The sequence below is a fragment of the Temnothorax nylanderi genome, unplaced genomic scaffold, assembly GCF_030848795.1.
Source record: "Temnothorax nylanderi isolate EJ_2023f unplaced genomic scaffold, tnyl_v1.0 TNYL_tig0467_pilon, whole genome shotgun sequence".
Taxonomy (NCBI): domain Eukaryota; kingdom Metazoa; phylum Arthropoda; class Insecta; order Hymenoptera; family Formicidae; genus Temnothorax; species Temnothorax nylanderi.
In genome coordinates this window covers 54,927-73,867 of record NW_027249529.1, presented here as the reverse complement: position 1 = coordinate 73,867, position 18,941 = coordinate 54,927, and the positions used below count along the sequence as shown (strand labels likewise).

Here is an 18,941-nt window from a genome sequence, read left to right as displayed (position 1 = left end):
TTATTTTCAAGTAATATCTTCAAGTAATAATATTTTGCGAATATATATATATAAATAAAAAATATTATTTCTAAAGATTTTTGCTCACTGAAGATGAGCGTCGAGCCGATCGAGCGTCAACGTGAAAAGGCACCTTAAGGGTCGACAGGAGTGACGGCCGAACTCAGGTACACTTTATGCACTAAGTGCATTTTAAACTGCACTTTAACTCCGTATTTTATTTATTATAAATTTTTAAGAGCCAAAATGGAAAATCCGGCTATGTACCGGGTTGCGGCTGATCTTACTGATTAAAACGAGCATAAGTTTAATGAGATTCGTTAATTAATCTGGCTAAACTTTGACCCGCGGAAAACAGTTAAATATGAACTTTATATGGACCTTAATAAAATCTCCATTTAAATTTTATTTGATTTAAATTAATGCTGAATAACTGCATTAATATGGCTCATATTTGTTCTATATATAAAACTTAATTAAGAATATAAGAAGAAATGCCGATATACATTTCGATTAAAAATCTCGAACATATGAATACATGTCGTATATTCTTAATCGACGTGTATACTCGTACGTATGTTTCGTAGTATACAAAGTATATATACGTACTTCTTACAGTATCATTTCATCATCAAAATATTCGTATTTAATTTGGCTTAATAAGGATTTAATTAGCTAATATATTCAATTTAAATATTAATCTTATTGAAACCATATATGAAATTAATAAGTTGTACATTTTATTCAAATTTCATTAAATTCAAATAAAACTTTTATATGTTCTTAATATGTTGAATTCAAATAAGACCTTTATATGTTCTTAATAAGTTCTAAATCTAATTTAAATTTAATTAAATTCAAATAAGACCTTTATACGTTCTTAATGAGGCTTTTAAGGCACAGCGCGCGCGCACCTGGGGCTGGATCCTTGAATTTATTCGCAAGAAAAACGTATGCGGAAATTCTGCTCTTATAAAAAAGTTGCAAGTTGATTAACTAAAAGCCATGCGATCAACTTGCAACTTTTCTGTAAGAGTAGAATTTGCGCATACCTTTCTCTTGCGAATAAATTCAAAAATCCAGCCCCTGTTGTAGCTTGCCGAAATTTTGCGGTTTCAATCAACAGGCAATGTTTTTCAAACGTTTTGTAATATGTGTTTAAAACTGATTTTCAAATATTTTTCAAACGTTTAAAAAACATTGTCTGCTAATTAGGATAATAATGGGATTAGAGAATATGGTATCAACAGAGAATGAGTTATAAGATAAAAAAAAACGTTTATAAATTACAATTATTGTGTTTATATTGGTTTGCTTTAAATCCAGTGGTACAAAAAGAAGATAAGTAAACTTCTGATAAAATTAATGAAATGCGCAACACTTGCGCAGTAATCGAATACATAAAAACAAATATTAATCGCTAGCAACAAAAAGATTTGATGCAGTTGCACAAAATATTAATCACCATAAAAACCAAGAATACAATTTGCTAGCTCAAAAGAATAAAAATAGAGACATTTTTTATATACTTAATCAAACTGAACCCTTATGGAAAAATACACTCAACTTTTGGTGTTAACCGTTAAAAAAACACCATAGAAAAACTCTTAAAGTTGGGTGTGATTTCGGACCAATTGAAGGTTAACCATCATTTGAAGGTTAATCTTCAATTGGCGGTCCGAAATCACACCCAACTTTAAGAGTTTTTCTTCGGATGATGGTTAACCTTCAAGTGATAGTTAACCTTCAATTAATGATTAATCCTTAAAAAATGACGGTATAAACCCTAAAAATATAAACCCTCAAATGAAAGTAACAAATATGGCGTTCCAATGAGAATCTCTTAAGGAGAGTGGTTAGTCAAATCAATTTGATAAGAATTAGTTCAATGGAGAATATTCGTCTATGGGAATCTGTCGTCCATATATGCCAAAGTTGAAGATAATCGTCTGCATGGTTGTCGAGTAATTAATTATTGAAGTTATACTCTTGTCTCTCTCTTATACACGGGCGACACAGCAAAAATGTTACCTAACCTGTAATGTAACTCTCGAAAACATATTAAAAATGATAATAATTTAGTGAAAATAGGTGCAAATAACTCTTTACATATTTAGGAAAAACTTTCTCGAAGACTGAAATGATTCGTCTTTATAGTTATCAAGAAATTGTAAAAATAAAAAAAACAGGACCACATTTATTATTTCCACATTTCAATGTGGATAATAACGTATTTGGGTTTCAATTGTACAAACAATTCTTTTTAAACCTTAAGAAACAGGAATTAAATGCATTCCACATATTTATTTGCTAAAATTCGTTTATTTCACGCGACGAAAATCTAACCTATATGCTTTCCCCCTGCCGCGCCGCCTGCCTCGCACCGAGAACTAACCAACCTCCTTAAGGACTCCGCTCGCTGAACCGGATTCCTCGCCTCGATCCTCCCTCTCGGACGCTAGCTGCCGCAGCTCTCCCTTTCCTGGCGGTAAGCTCTCCCTGGTGATCCGACTCTCGCTCGGTTAGTCTCCAGAACACGCGCCGCAACGATCAATCCGTCAAGAAAGAAATAACGGACTCGACACGTTCGAAGAAACGCAAGCAAGTGCGGCCATGACACCTAACGAGTGAGGAAGGAGGCGGGGGCTCTTTGAGAGTGGCGACTCGCGCGTCGCGCCATCTAATATGAAACGATCGGGCGTTGTAAAACGCGAAAAGAATTCGAGCGCAATATCTGAACAAATTATTTAATTTTTAATAAGTCCAATTATTAATATTTATTTTCATAATTGAACTTATTTTTTATTTTGATAAATGTAAATACAAATATCTTATTGTATTAATATTTAATATTAATAATTTAATTAGTTGCTTAATTTAACTTCTTGTTTAATAAATGAGCGGATGTAGTACTGAAAATGTACCTATTATATAATATTTTAATTTTTAAAATTGTCAATCCCGCGGAAAAGAGTTAAATATGTTTTAAATATGGTTTATATTAGTCATTTATATGAACGAAATTAAACTCAAATAAAAACCAAATATTGAATATAAAAGTAATTAAATTTAAATATGTTCCAAATTTGGATCGAAATTAAATTTAAATAAGATCTTGCTATTGGATTTAACTTGTCCAGGCGTATATATGGATCATATTAATATTTAATAAGCATCTAACCATCCTGAGTTCAAATTTTATTTGTATTTGATACAAATAAAATTTTAATTAACACCCAAATTAAATTTTTATTTAATTGAAAGTGTTCCCATTGACCCATCATATATTCATATTTAATCAAAAATTGTGATTCATAAGATTTTAATAAACCTGCGAGTTATGTTAGTCTTGCGTTGTAGTCTGTTAGGTTATAGGTTTATTATTGAATTTTGTCATTATCAACCACAAATCTGCATGTTTAATTATGTTAATTATTTTATACTGTCTACATCGTACATATATTTTATAATTTCAGTTTTAGTTATGTAGGTCGTTGGCTTCCCACATAGCATGCATATCAAAAAGACGTCCAGAAGATATCCCGAAGATATATTTAGGAGATAGGATATCTTCTCGGGATATCTTCGGGACGTCTTTTTGATATGCATGCTATGTGGGTTTTTAATCATTTTATATATATATGTATCGAAAAACAAGCAAATTATGTATTTTCTGTTAAGACATGGATATTTCATCATTTCGATATCGATTCAAAGCTATTTTGATTTGCCTGTCAAATATATAATAACATTGCCATTATATAGAATGCAATATGAATAAAAAATTATATTGTATTGGCAGACATGGATAATGTAAATATTTTATAATTTGAGCATTATAATAATTGCGTTACAATATTAATTTTTTTAGGCTTTCATTTCCATTAAATAGTTACTTTATAACTGTAAAAGTCACAACAAAATTCCTGTTTGTAATTTGCAAATTACAATATAATTTTTTATTCATATTGCATTCTATATAATGGCAATGTTATTATATATTTGACAGGCAAATCAAAATAGCTTTGAATCGATATCGAAATGATGAAATATCCATGTCTTAACAGAAAATACATAATTTGCCTGTTTTTCGATACATATATATTTAAAATGATTAAAAACCCACATAGCATGCATATCAAAAAGACGTCCCGAAGATATCCCGAGAAGATATCCTATCTCCTAAATATATCTTCGGGATATCTTCTGGATGTCTTTTTGATATGCATGCTATGTGGGAAGCCAATGACCTACATAACTAAAACTGAAATTATAAAATATATGTACGATGTAGACAGTATAAAATAATTAACATAATTAAACATGCAGATTTGTGGTTGATAATGACAAAATTCAATAATAAACCTATAACCTAACAGACTACAACGCAAGACTAACATAACTCGCAGGTTTATTAAAATCTTATGAATCACAATTTTTGATTAAATATGAATATATGATGGGTCAATGGGAACACTTTCAATTAAATAAAAATTTAATTTGGGTGTTAATTAAAATTTTATTTGTTTCAAATACAAATAAAATTTGAACTCAGGATGGTTAGATGCTTATTAAATATTAATATGATCCATATATGCGCCTGGACAAGTTAAATCCAATAGCAAGATCTTATTTAAATTTAATTTCGATCCAAATTTGGAACATATTTAAATTTAATTACTTTTATATTCAATATTTGGTTTTTCTTTGAGTTTAATTTCGTTCATATAAATGACTAATATAAACCATATTTAAAACATATTTAACTCTTTTCCGCGGGGAGAAAAACCATTTGTAGTTCACGGCTACAATAGACAAGGATCCCAGATAGCCAAGTCTGTCGAAAACAGATTTTGTAAAATCTTGCTACAAATGTTGTTGACAAGAAGGATACAAATTTAATACAGAATTTGATTTAACAAATAATGTCGACATAATGCTAGAAAATATGTAACAAAATCTGCTGACATAATTAGATAGCAAATTGCCAACAATAAAGTACGGGCAAATGTGGCCATGTAAGCAAATTGGCAGCAAAAACTGAGCAAAATTTGCGTTGAGCACTCTAACAATAAATTGGCGGCAAAAATCGAGCAAAATCTGTGTAGCGTTGCCTGACTACACTTTGGCGGCAATATACGGGCAAATATACTCATATAACCAAACAGCAAATTGGCGGTAAAAACCGGGAAGATTTGCGTCGAGCACTCTGACGATAAATTGGCGACAAAAACCGAGCAAGATCTGCGCAGCGCTATCTGATGACACATTAGCGACAAAATACGCGCAAGGTCTGCGCAGCGCTGTCTAATGATAAATTGGTGCAAAAATCGAGCAAGGTCTGCACAGTGCTGCGTAACGACAAATTGGTGGCAAAAATCGAGCAAGCTTTGTGTAGTGTTGTCTGATGACAAATTGGCGGCAAAAACCGAGCAAGACCTATCACAATTTAACGATATATTGATATTAATTATATATTTTTTTATTCTTATATGTATATATATATATATATATATATATATATATATATATATACATATTGCTAGAACGATAAAAAGACTACTGAATATAAAGTATTTTTGAATACTTTTATGCTCATTATACACTGTTCCTCCTTAAACGCATTAAATTAAATGAACATTGAACAGATTAAATAATGAGCACGCGCGGTCATATAGATTAGCTATAACATGGCTATTACACGGCGGCTTAAAATCCGGTTTAATAACTATAATATATATACTCTATATTCTCCAATCCAAAAATTTTTTCTTTTGATTATAATAATTATTTAAATATGAGCCTATTTTGATATTTTAAACATTTAAATAAATCTCTTTTAATATACAGGATGTTTCCTAAGTAAGTGAATAAACTTGAAGAGGATATTTTTTGGCTTATTTTAAGAAGAAAAGGTCCTATGTGTTCTAAACTGCTTCGTTTTAAAAATACAGAGTGTTAAAGTTGTGCAAAATAAAATGAAAATTTCGAAATTCTGGAAACCGTTTAAAAATATTTTATTCGCCTTGCTCGTAAATACGCCTTGCTTGACGAGCATTTCCGTTAGCAAGACCCCCAGATAGCACAAGACGTCCTCAGGATCGTCCTGAATATGTCCAGGATGTCCTCAGGATCGTCCTCAACATGTCCAGCACTGGTTTCTGACATTTACCCGACATTAACAAAAAATTATATTCGTATATCCAATTCAAAATGTTATTACTCTTTTTAAACTGAATTTGTTTCTTAAGATGATTTTTGAAAAATTATATATTTGCGCTGGTTATGATATATGTAGACTATATATATAACGCTTACATTAAATTAAGAAGTAGCCTACCACGTAAGGCAGTTGGCTCACGATCCAGAGGTCCCGAGTTCGAATCCCACCAAGGTAAGTGTGTTTTTCAAATACGAGAAAATATTTATAATCATAAACTGCATCTTAAGAAACAAATTTAGTTAAAAACCCGGGTGGAAATGTGTCTGGGCGATCCAAGTTTCTATTTTGGGCCCCGTGGGGAATGTCGTGGCACGCCCGTATCGGAAATCTAGCCAGGCGCTGCCTAGTATTTCATCTAGGCGCTAGACAGAATTGTGCGGGGGTGCCAAGATGGGAAATCCAGCCGGGGGCTAGCTAGCGCCCGGCCAGTGAGGCAGGATTATAACCCATGTGCGAATGTCGGACTTCTGCCAGAGTTGTCCGCATGGCCCAGAAGTGTCACAATATTGGCTGCCAAGACTTGATGTGTGTGGGTGGTACTGCCCCAGTACGGATAAACCGCTAGATCAGTATTGTGCCAGTCTCGGTGACCAGTACCCCCATGCAACCATATTCTGTTCCAAGGCGAGTCTTGTCTCAGTACTGACCGTGTATAAGGCCAGAAATGATATTGATCTACGGCCGAGAGTCGGCTCAGTACTGGGAATGTATTGGGTCGACTTAGAAAATTTTCGCTCGAGCGGCGCCGGAGGTAACAACCGCGCGAAAGCAACACGCCGCGAGGGGACTTAGAAAACTTTTTGCTCAAGCGGCGCCGGAGGTAACGACCGCGGCACGAAAGCAACACGTCGCGAGGGGACTTAGAAAACTTTTTGCTCAAGCGGCGCCGGAGATAACGACCGCGGCGCGGAAGCAACACGCCGCGAGAGGACTTTTCGTTAGAGCCCATGCCGGAGGTAACGACCGCGTTCGTGCCTCTCGGTTACAAGTACCCCGAATTATGGTGTCATTCGTCTCGCTTTGCGTCAACGTGGCGTATCGTCGACCCCCGAGACTGGCTGCCGGATATCTCGTACGGTAATCGAATTCGCGTCGTCGTCGCTCTCAGCGGTCAAGTCCCGATGGTCTCGATGGTTTCGCCTCCGGCGCCCGTAAGCGACCGTGCGTAAGACCGTGCGTCGCCGATCGCTCGGCCGGCTGGTTGGGTACTATAAGAGGTGCGGTGCGCTCGGCGAGTCGAGCGACACGAGCGATACGTACGGACGTGCAAACGCGTTTCGCTTGGTCCGTACGAATGTGTAAAACGTTTGTGGAATACGCACACGAAAGGGGCACGTACGACGAAGTCGATGCGGGGAGCATCGTTTCCCGTTCGCTCGCGCTCGTAGTAGCTTGATCGCTACCGTCGTGTAACTTAAGCCCCTTGCACAATAGGCGATAGCGATAGCGATAGCGACAGCGACAAAGGTGCCGACAAAGCTATACCTTTGTTGGCAACTTTGTCGCTGTCGCTATCGCTATCGCTATCGCCTATTGTGCAAGGGGCTTTATACGAACACAGCATTGCCACGAGTCGGTGTCGAAAGACCGAATTGGACTTGGAGAAATTCTCGCTCGAGCGGCGCCGGAGGTAACAACCGCGCGAAAGCAACACGCCGCGAGGGGATTTAGAAAGTTTTTTGCTCGAGCGGCGCCGGAGGTAACAACCGCGCGAAAGCAATACGCCGCGAGGGGATTTAGAAAGCTTTTTGCTTGAGCGGCGCCGGAGGTAACAACCGCGCGAAAGCAACACGCCGCGAGGGGATTTAGAAAGCTTTTTGCTCGAGCGGCGCCGGAGGTAACGACCGCGGCACGAAAGCAACACGCCGCGAGTATGATATGGCAATCAGTGTTGTCTTGGGGCAACATTGCTCCGCGAGCCAGGGCCTAGATAGTTTTCCAATATTGGAGCTGACCATTATTGCCGTTACCACCCAGTACAACCCCATGGAAGGCTAGCCTTCCATCATAGCGCCCACATTAACTCGTGGAAAACTAGCCGGAGCCCATACAGCGCCAGGTTGTAATTTCCACCCGGGAAATAGTAATAAAATTTCGAAATAAATATTATATAATTTTTTTTGACAGTGTTGCGCATTCCTTGCACGGTTTTTTAGGACAATTTGTCGTCGGACAGCGCTACGCAAAGCTTGCTCGGTTTTTGCCAATTATTTGTCGTCAGACAGCACTACGCAAAGCTTGCTCGGTGTTTGTCGATAATTTGTTGGCAGACAACGCTAGACAAAGCTTGCTCGGTATTTGCCGACAGTTTGTTGGCAAACAACGCTACACAAAACTTGCTCGGTTTTTGCTGCCAATTTGCTGTCTGGTTATGTACACAGACTTTGCTAGCAAAACACGAGCTTAAAGATGACACAGATGGCACCGGATTTGACACCAATCTTTGAACGAATTTGATGCCATCTTGGCGACAATTTGCTATCAAATTGCTTACTGGGTAACCTTGCATCTTCCACTGGTCTAAGTAATATCTTTTTTTTTAGGCTTCAAATCTTACTTCTAATTGCACGATATTATTCCTGACAGTTTTTTGTAGAGGGCTGCATCACTATTTTCTATAGAAAAACTGCAGAATTTTTGTATAAAGCAAATATTGTCGTCAGGTAAAGACAATATTTATAAAAATAAAATTTTTTTTTAGTTTATCAGAAAAAATCATGTACAGCCCTCTACATTTTTGTGCGTACTTTAATCGTGTAAAAGGATTTTCCATTCTGTTCAGCCAATTCAAAGATATTGCTTAGACCGATTATGCCTTGTCGCTGTCACTCCAGGATCCCCTTAAGGACGTTCTCCGGCTCCAGTCGTGCTCAACTTGTATTCGTGCTTAAACAGATGTTTATATACAAAATATTACAAAACATCTAAAAAATAAGAAGTTAACTTCACGCGTGAGAACTCATGCGGCGTTGCCAAGTAACTGACTCTCCTCTTCTGTCACTCTGAACCGAGCAAAAAATTCATCAAATCGCGTACTTTACACAAGTATTTCTCGAAAACGAGTACCGCAAGGGTATTGACACTTAATTGCATATTATTTCTATTTTTATGGAGCATCATATACTAATTTTTCAAAAACATTTAGAGAAAACTTTTTTCACAATTCATTATAATGTCTCTTTTACAATAGCTCGGAATAGGAATTATATGTTAAAAGTTGAAACTTTTTGAAACTCAGTATCTCGATTTTTAATACCGCAAGAGGTATTGAAATTTATACCATCGCATAAAGCACACCTAAATTAACGTACGTATATTCACAGTTTCAAAAAAATCTAGAGAAAATCGATTTTCCGGAGAACGTCCTTAGGTTAACAAGTTAACACTCTGTTAACACCAAATTAACATCCAACGATGAGGATCAATCTCCAACCTACACTAAACATTGAGGCTTAATCACCCACAAGCCACAAGCTCCCAGCCAGCGACTTATTTTTTTTTTATGGGGGGAAAATCCGCACGGATACCCCCTCCCCCGGGGTGGGGAGGGCGGTTAGTGGGACTCCAACTCACTAAAAACCCCCCGGCTGTCCCTCTCGGCACGTTTTACCTAACGATGGGGGTGCAGCGGGAAACGCACTGATTCGTCCGCCACCCAGCCAGCGACCTCTACAGTAATGAAACTTACGATACATGAAAAAAATCTGCCTAATTTGCTCCTTCATAATATGCATTTTTCATAATTTGCTCCATTTTACTTTTTTTATAAATAAATGATAAAGTTAATAACAATTAATGTGTAAACGTTAATATAAGCGAAAATCATTAGAATTTGTAGATTCGCAAGGTACAGAAAAATTGCTCCCTTTTCGTTTGAATTTGCTCCACCTTTACAAACTAATTATCTACAGTATTTATTAATAGTCCAGTCAAATTAGCAAAAATAAAAAAAATAACCGGTAAAAAGCTATAAATTGGTGGAGACCTTTATCTCGGCATACTATTGAACATACTAAAAGTCCGGACCTCTATATGCAGGGCTCGATCCGCCATCTTGAAAAAAGGTGCTTCAATTCAGTTTTTCCTTCATATCTCGGTAATCGTTGATCCTATCGTAATAAAGGTTATTATAAAAAATGAAGCTTATTAAATTCTCTATAAAAAAGGTTCAATACATTTTTTTCATACCTTTAATAGTTTTTCTGTTATACACTGTTGAATATATGGATATTTGTATTTTGTCTCACGCTGTCATAAAAATCAGATTCTCGGTGTAGAATTTGTAAGAAAAAATATAAATAGACAAAAAATATCAAATGTGTGCGTGATATTTCTCGTACATATGAAAATTTGGCAACTCTTACCATTTAAAATTGTTGTACACGACTAGTACTCGGGGTAGCGTCGTCTACAAGATTCTTCTGAGCCGTTTCCTGAGGTTGTAAATCTGCAGGGCTATGATCATCATCTCGATCTTCAACATCGATTACGAAGAAATCGTTCTCGTCAAGCTTCCAATGCTTGACAGCTGAAGCTTCCAATAATTGTACCTCATTATATGATGCGCTGAGGCCCAAGCTACCCAGATAGCAATGCCTGATGATCAGATTTCATCACGTCATGATCTTCTGATATTGATCGAAATGTGATGTATGTCTTGTGATCATATTGTGATGATACACATCATGAGTACAAGTTAACATGTATATGAGGAAATATATGAGCTCAGATATTGACGTTACCCAGATAGCAAAATGTTAGCAGAATGCGCGCAGATTGGCAGCAAATTTGATCAAAATCCCACACCAAAACCATAGCCATCTGTGTCCGCATTAAGCTCGTGTTCTGTCGACAGAGCCTGTTGACAGGCAATGTCAGCAGATTGCCAACAGAAACCGCGCAGAGCCTGCATACATAACCTGGCAGCAGATTGGCAGCAAAAACCGAGCAGAGCCTGCGCGCTCGACCTGAGAACAGATTGGCAGCAAAAACCGAGCAGACTTTGTCCATACCCATACAGCACAAAATATTTTGTAAATATTTTTTAGGAAGATTAAAATAATTCACAAAAATATTTTTTAAATCTTTCTGTGTCCGCCAGATTATGTCAGAAAAATATTTTCGAAAATATTTTTAAAAGATTGCAAATAAATATATACAATAATATTTGTAAAATCTTTCTATCAGAAATATTGCTTCGAAAAATAAAATATGTTTAACCCAATCAGCAATAATTGTTTCACGTTTGAAAGATTTTTTTAATATTTGAAAAATATACATTACACACAATATACTTTACATCTTACTTTGGAAAATATTATTTTGCATATCTATATCATTGCAGCAATTTTGGTTGAGCCTTGCGTTGTATTGCTGACAAAGATATGTCTCGCGGATGTCATGATTTTGCTTCGCAGAAAGCCTGCTTATATTAGCCCTCAACTGAAATTTACTTACGAGTTAGTCTTACCATTATGCGCCGCTTAGTGGCGTCGTTGCAAACTATCACGGAAAGATGCGCTACCATGCATCTTTCTTAATTAAGAATCTGTTCGGTTTTTGCTGCCACTCTGTTTTCAAGTCATGCGCGCAGGCTCTGCTCGATCTTTGTTGTCAATCTGCTGCCAAGTGCAGGCTCTGCGCGGTTTCTGCTGCTAATCTGCTCACATTGCCTGTCAGCAGGCTCTGTCGCATTTCTGGCTACAGTTTGACAACATCGTCTGATAGAGCAGTTTCCGCGTGCAATTTGTTGCCTTTCTGATACCAAAAATTTAATGCAGACTCTGCTTGGAATCTGCTGCTCAGGTTTGGCTATCTGGGTACTTAGCCAACTCATGATAATCACATGCTGACCCTGGTGCAAATAATTTTACAACAATTACCGCGAGCGCTAGTACCACACGCTGCCGCGACGCGGCTATACCACGCGTCACTTTCTCGTAATCAAAAACCATCACGCGCTAGTATAAGAGGCGAGCTTGTGAGAAGCCTAATTATATACAATGTTTTTTGCTGCAGATCAGCTTAAGTGATACCTCTGGTATCACATAGTGCAGAGGTCTGCGAAGCAATTTTTGATAAATTGTTGGATACGTCTTACTTATTTATTTACATGTTTTTAAATAATTTTATTAAGTATGAAATATTTAAAATTGTTGTCATTTCTTGAGCTTTATATGCACACAATATGCAGTATTTCATTGAACATTTATGTGTTCATTATGTTACTATTTTGTAAACTTTTATAAATTTCATAACATGTCTGCATTCTGAGCAACATATGAGCCCGCATCTGTGTCTATTCTTGCCATCATGTTTTTAATAAACGTAAGTACAATATGTACTCAGAACGAACACATTTTGCTATCTGGGTAGATAGTAACGTCACTAGATTTTTAGAGCCAAATTTCCGGTATAAAAAAGCAGCAACGCTGATTAAAAGTGGTGACAAGAAAGATCTTGGCCTGGTCGCCAACATAATAGCGTGCGCTATTGAAATGCATTTTTGTTCGAGCTGCTGCAATGGGCATTTTCTTCCCTTAGCTATAACGTTTTCCAGAAAAATATTGAGGGATTTCGGTATGTAATCTTTTACATCTGTCAAAAAATTATCGCTTGAAGGATATGCAGACGTGTCGTTGATTTGTGAGCGAATATCTTCCCGAATTATGGCTGTAGCTGCAGTGACGCTATTATGTTGGCGACCAGGCCAAGATCTTTCTTGTCACCACTTTTAATCAGCGTTGCTGCTTTTTTATACCGGAAATTTGTCTCTAAAAATCTAGTGACGTTACTATCTAGCTTGGGCCTCAGCGTATCATATAATGAGGTACAATTATTGGAAGCTTCAGCTGTCAAGCATTGGAAGTTTGACGAGAACGATTTCTTCGTAATCGATGTTGAAGATCGAGATGATGATCATAGCCCTGCAGATTTACAACCTCAGGAAACGGCTCAGAAGAATCTTGTAGACGACGCTACCCCGAGTACTAGTCGTGTACAACAATTTTAAATGGTAAGAGTTGCCAAATTTTCATATGTACGAGAAATATTACGCACACATTTGATATTTTTTGTCTATTTATATTTTTTCTTACAAATTCTACACCGAGAGTCTGATTTTTATGACAGCGTGAGACAAAATACAAATATCCATATATTCAACAGTGTATTACAGAAAAACTATTAAAGGTATGAAAAAATGTATTGAACCTTTTTTATAGAGAATTTAATAAGCTTCATTTTTTATAATAACCTTCATTACGATAGAATCAACGATTACCGAGATATAAAGGAAAAACTGAATTGAAGCACCTTTTTTTCAAGATGGCGAATCGAGCCCTGCAGATAGAGGTCCGGACTTTTAGTATGTTCAATAGTATGCCGAGATAAAGGTCTCCACCAATTTATAGCTTTTTACCGGTTATTTTTTTTTATTTTTGCTAATTTGACTGGACTATTAATAAATACTGTAGATAATTAGTTTGTGTATTATTCGCGGGACGGGGAAGGGAAGGACAGTGATTATACTCGCGAATAACTGGAAACGTGCTCTTTATTAATATGCTTCCGAGCCGGAACTCTCGACTCGAGCACACGTGGCGAAAGACTAGCGTCCTCGCGCTGGCGCTGTCGTCCTCCGCGGTACATCCTCCTGGCCCCGACAGGTGTCGCTCTCTACACGCCCGACGGCGACAGACAGATTGGCGCGTTCCGCTCGGCTAACTCGAACGACACCATTATACCACATCTCCCCTTCCTGAGTATTGTACCGCTCTACTTCGCAGGTGATTTTGGGCCACCCAGTATTTCGTAGCCCAACCGGCTAACCTTCTTACGGTCGCGTACGGGGTACGCCTTCTTCTCAGGTAATTGGGGAACTGAGTCGATAGCTTCCTCCTCTGGAGCAGGTAATGTGAGTAACTCCTGTCTTACGACTGGTGAAGGCGGCTTCTCCGGCGCTCTGGGTTTTGCGGGAGATTGTGGTGGGGTAAGCCACTCCTTATCAGGCGTATCCTCCGGCGTATCAAAATATCCCAGTGGTGCATCCAGGCGATGTAAGTGGCTTCTGTTTCGACGATATGTCCCCGTATCTGATCGTATGATATAGGATCTTGGCTGGCCCGCATGTTCCTGTATAACGCCCCAGCGGCGTAAATCGCGAATCCAGACACGATCACCAACTTCTAGATCATCGCGCTCGCTCTTGTGGTGACGACGATCAAAATTCTTCTTCTGGCGACAAATCCTCTCCCTCTCTTTAGACAGCAGTATGTCGCGGTCAATTGTTTTTGGCATCAGCAGGGATGGTGTAACAGGGAGAAAAGACTTAATCCGTCGCCCCATGGCTAATTCGCTGGGAGAAAAACCGCACTTTAAGGGAGTTGTACGGTATTCTAATAACCAAACGTTAAAATCTTTGGACTTTTCCAAGCCGCTTTTTACGGTTTTCACCATTGCTTCTATGAATCCGTTGCTCTGAGGGAAATGAGGGGACGATGTTTCGTGCTTAAATCCATATGTTTTCTTGAAGGCCTGGAACTCCATCGTGCGTAGTGGGTCGAATTGTGTTCCGTTGTCGGATCGGATCATATCCGGGATTCCGTGGCGCGCAAAAATCTCCTTCAGACGAACAATGATGGTCGCTGATCGTAAATTTGGTAGTTGGTACACTTCCGGGTACCGGGAATAGAAGTCTGCAACTAATAGATACCAACTGGCACCGTGTTTGAATAAATCCATGGCAATGATTTGCCACGGTCGATTCGGAAAGTTAGATGGCTTCAACGGCTCAGATCGCGCGGGCCTATTCTGTACGCACACCGCGCAGCTGTCCACTAATTGTTGAAGTTCCGCTGATAATTTCGGCCACCAAACGCTATACCTAGCGCGAGCCCGGCATTTTTCGATGCCCTGATGAGCATTATGGATGGCTTCCAAGGCTTCCCGACGAAGTCCTGTAGGAATGTAGAACCGATCGCCAAACATGATAAATCCCCGTGCCAAGGTGAGATTGGCTCGAAAGTCGTAGAAGGGTTTCACGGAAGCGCTGATCTGGTCTTTGCACGGCCATCCATCTTGAATGTACTTTACTAGTTCACGACACACGGGATCCTCCGCTTGCAAATCCAAAAGTCTTGAAAGTATTGTGTCGGATACTGGAGATTGCTCGAACACGAACTGAACGTGAGCAGAAATTCCCTCCTGTAGATCGAGGCTGCCCGACATCTTCATTGGAGAGCGGGATAGGTAATCCGCTGCAAGAATATCTTTACCGGCCGTAAAGAAACACTCAAAATCATAGTGCATTAACCGCATACGCATTCTCTGAAGACGAGGCGACAACTCGTCAAGATTTTTCGTCATCAGTAATGGCACCAATGGCCGGTGATCCGTCTCCAAGTAGAAGAATTTTCCGTAAATGAAGTCATGGAACCTCTCACTTCCCCAAGTGAGAGCTAAGGTCTCTTTTTCAATCTGAGCGTACCGCCGCTCGGTGTCGGTCAGAGTTCTTGACGCGTAGGCAACAGGACGTAGTTCTCCTGTCTCATCTTCCTGACGAAGTACGGCTCCAAGTCCGAAGGATGAAGCATCCGCTGATACGACCGTCCGTCGATTTGGATCGAAAATTGCCAGACAGGGAGAACTGGTCAACACCTTCAAAACTGATCTGAACGCCTTCTCACAATCTGCTGACCATACGAATTCTTCATTACTTCTCAACAGATTATAAATTGGAGTAAGGGTCTCGGACAATCGCGGTACAAATTTTCCCAGGTAATTCACCATCCCTAGGAAAGATCTAACACCTGTAACATCGTTCGGTGCTGTCAGTTCGGCGATGGCTTGTACTTTTGAAGGATCTGGGCTGATACCATCAGCCGAAATGCGATGTCCCAAAAACGTCGTCTCCTGTACGCAAAATTGACACTTGTTAGCGTTCAAGGTAATGTTGTTTTCTTCCAAACGATGCAATACAGCGCGAAGCCTGGCGTCATGCTCTTGTATGGTTTTTCCCCACACTATTATATCATCTATAAGGTTAGCGACTTCCTCTAGATCCTCCAGAATCTGTGTAACTCGTTTTTGAAAACATTCTGGAGCGGACGAAATTCCGAAGGGAAGTCTGCAACAACAAAATCTTCCGAATGGTGTAATAAACGTAGTTAGTTTCCTGGAATCCTTACTTAATGGCACCTGCCAAAACCCCGACACACAGTCGAGTTTCGTTATGTACTTGACCCCTTTCAGTTGGCCTAATGTATGTTCCACGACAGGCATCGGATGATGTTCGCGTTCCACCGCCTGATTCAGTTTAGTAAAGTCTATGCAAACACGAATGTCATCTGTATTTTGTTTTTTTACCAAAACAATACCGCTGCACCAGTCTGTTGGCTCATCCACTTTCTCGATAACCCCCATCTGCAACATTTCTTCAAGTTTTGCTTTTAACTTCGCCATTAATGCTAATGGCACCCGACGCGGTTGAGATAAACAGAAAGGTTTTGCGTCTCTACGAAGTTTAATACTGTACGACGTTTTCAAAAGACCCAAGCGATTAAACAAACCGGGGACTCTGTAAAGGGTCTCACCACGCTCTGAACAGAAACTTGTGAGCACCGCATCACTAGGTTTAGTCCGACACATTCACCTCGTCCTAGCAAATTTTGTCGTAGTCCTTTTACGACGAACACGTTGGCATTCAACGCCCGACCTTCATAACTAAGCTTGGTAGTGAACATGCCGATACACTTCAACGAATCGCGAGAGGCACTTTCTAGGTTACGATCCGCGGGGTATAATTTACCGAAGGTTTGTTTATTTTCCCTGTACGTACTGTCCGTAATTAGAGTCACATCGGCACCGGGGTCCAGTTGAAAACAAATCGTAACGTCATCTACCGTCACTTTAGCCCGCCACGGCTCGTCCGACGGAGCCTGTGATTGGCTCACCGTCGCCACGAAGAACGGGTCTGCACAAGAGTCATCTTCCACCTGACGTACGGCAGTCTTGGGTTTAATCTTCTCAGACCTGCTATCTGCTGTTCCGGATTTGCACACTTTCGCCCAATGGCCCTCTTTAGCACATTTATTGCACTTTGAACTACGCGCGGGGCATTCTTCTTTTGTATGCTTCTTCTCACTTCCGCAGCCGTAGCACTTCCATGGCGTAGAATAATTCCTTCCTTTACGAGCTTTGATTTTGTTTTGCACACGGTTTACCGCCGTTCCGGTTCCCGCCACATCCGAACGTAACAATTGGTTCTGTCTTTGTACTGTCTCATAGCTTCTAGCTACTTCCACGGCTCTTTTGTAATCCAGACCATCGAGAAGCTGCAATCTCTCAGAGAGGCGTCGGTCGGCCACGCCCACAACGATCCGGTCGCGAATTAATTGTTCACGGAAATTCTCGTACTCGCACGAATCTGCTAACTTGCACAAATCTGTAATAAAGTCTTCCATGCTCTCCCCTGGGGATTGCACGCGCATATTGAACCTCGCACGTTCATAGATAATATTCTTCCTTCCGTTAAAGAATCCGTCGAACTTCTCTCTTACTTTAACAATGTCTTTCGCGTCGGTTTCACTTAAAGTAAATGAAGTAAAGATGGTTTCCGCTCTCGGTCCCATCGCGTACAATAACGAATTTACTTGTTGCTCGGAACTTGTCACACCCGCCACTATGCAGTAGCGGTTAAATCGGGATTTGTATGTATCCCAGTTTTGAGGCTTGTTAAAGTCAAACGATTCTGGGAGAGCCACTCCCGGTTGCACAATCACCGCCGTCGTGTCGGACATTTTGTCTTCCTCACGCCCGAACGATGTTTCTAACTTGGACAACTAACGTCACGATTCTTCGTTGCTCTCTCTCTTGATGTGTAATCACACACTTTGGCGTAAGTCCGGCGCTGCCACCATGTATTATTCGCGGGACGGGGAAGGGAAGGACAGTGATTATACTCGCGAATAACTGGAAACGTGCTCTTTATTAATATGCTTCCGAGCCGGAACTCTCGACTCGAGCACACGTGGCGAAAGACTAGCGTCCTCGCGCTGGCGCTGTCGTCCTCCGCGGTACATCCTCCTGGCCCCGACAGGTGTCGCTCTCTACACGCCCGACGGCGACAGACAGATTGGCGCGTTCCGCTCGGCTAACTCGAACGACACCATTATACCGCAGTTTGTAAAGGTGGAGCAAATTCAAACGAAAGGGGAGCAATTTTTCTGTACCTTGCGAATCTACAAATTCTAATGATTTTCGCTTATATTAACGTTTACACATTAATTGTTATTAACTTTATCATTTATTTATAAAAAAAAGTAAAACGGAGCAAATTACGAAAAATGCATATTATGAAGAAGCATATTAAGCAGATTTTTTTCATGTATCGTAAGTTTCATTACTGTAGAGGTCGCTGGCTGGGAGCTTGTGGGTCTTTTCATATTAACAAATGATCTATATGTAATACTAGCTTGAAACATTTATATATATTTAAATATATTTTAATCGCTTGTACAATTATATATAATCATATATAATCATATATGATATCATACATAAGTACGGAAATTTTGCTTTTTATATATAACGCTACATGAAATTATATATAGACCGGAGGACAAATGTAATAAGACACGCAAATAGTCTCTCTCTCTCTCTCTCCCCTCTCTCCCCCTCTCTCTCCCTCTCCCTCCATCTCTCTCTCCCCCCCCCCTCT

The 18,941-nt window shown here is 39.5% G+C and overlaps 1 protein-coding gene across 1 annotated transcript; it reads right to left on the bottom strand.

The window, feature by feature from the left end:
- Positions 1–16,764: 16,764 nt before the first annotated feature.
- On the bottom strand, positions 16,765–18,021 carry LOC139783072 (uncharacterized). The gene has a single exon (XM_071722190.1). It carries the CDS (start codon positions 18,019–18,021, stop codon positions 16,765–16,767), a length of 1,257 nt encoding a protein of 418 aa, XP_071578291.1.
- Between the last annotated feature and the right edge of the window lie 920 nt (positions 18,022–18,941).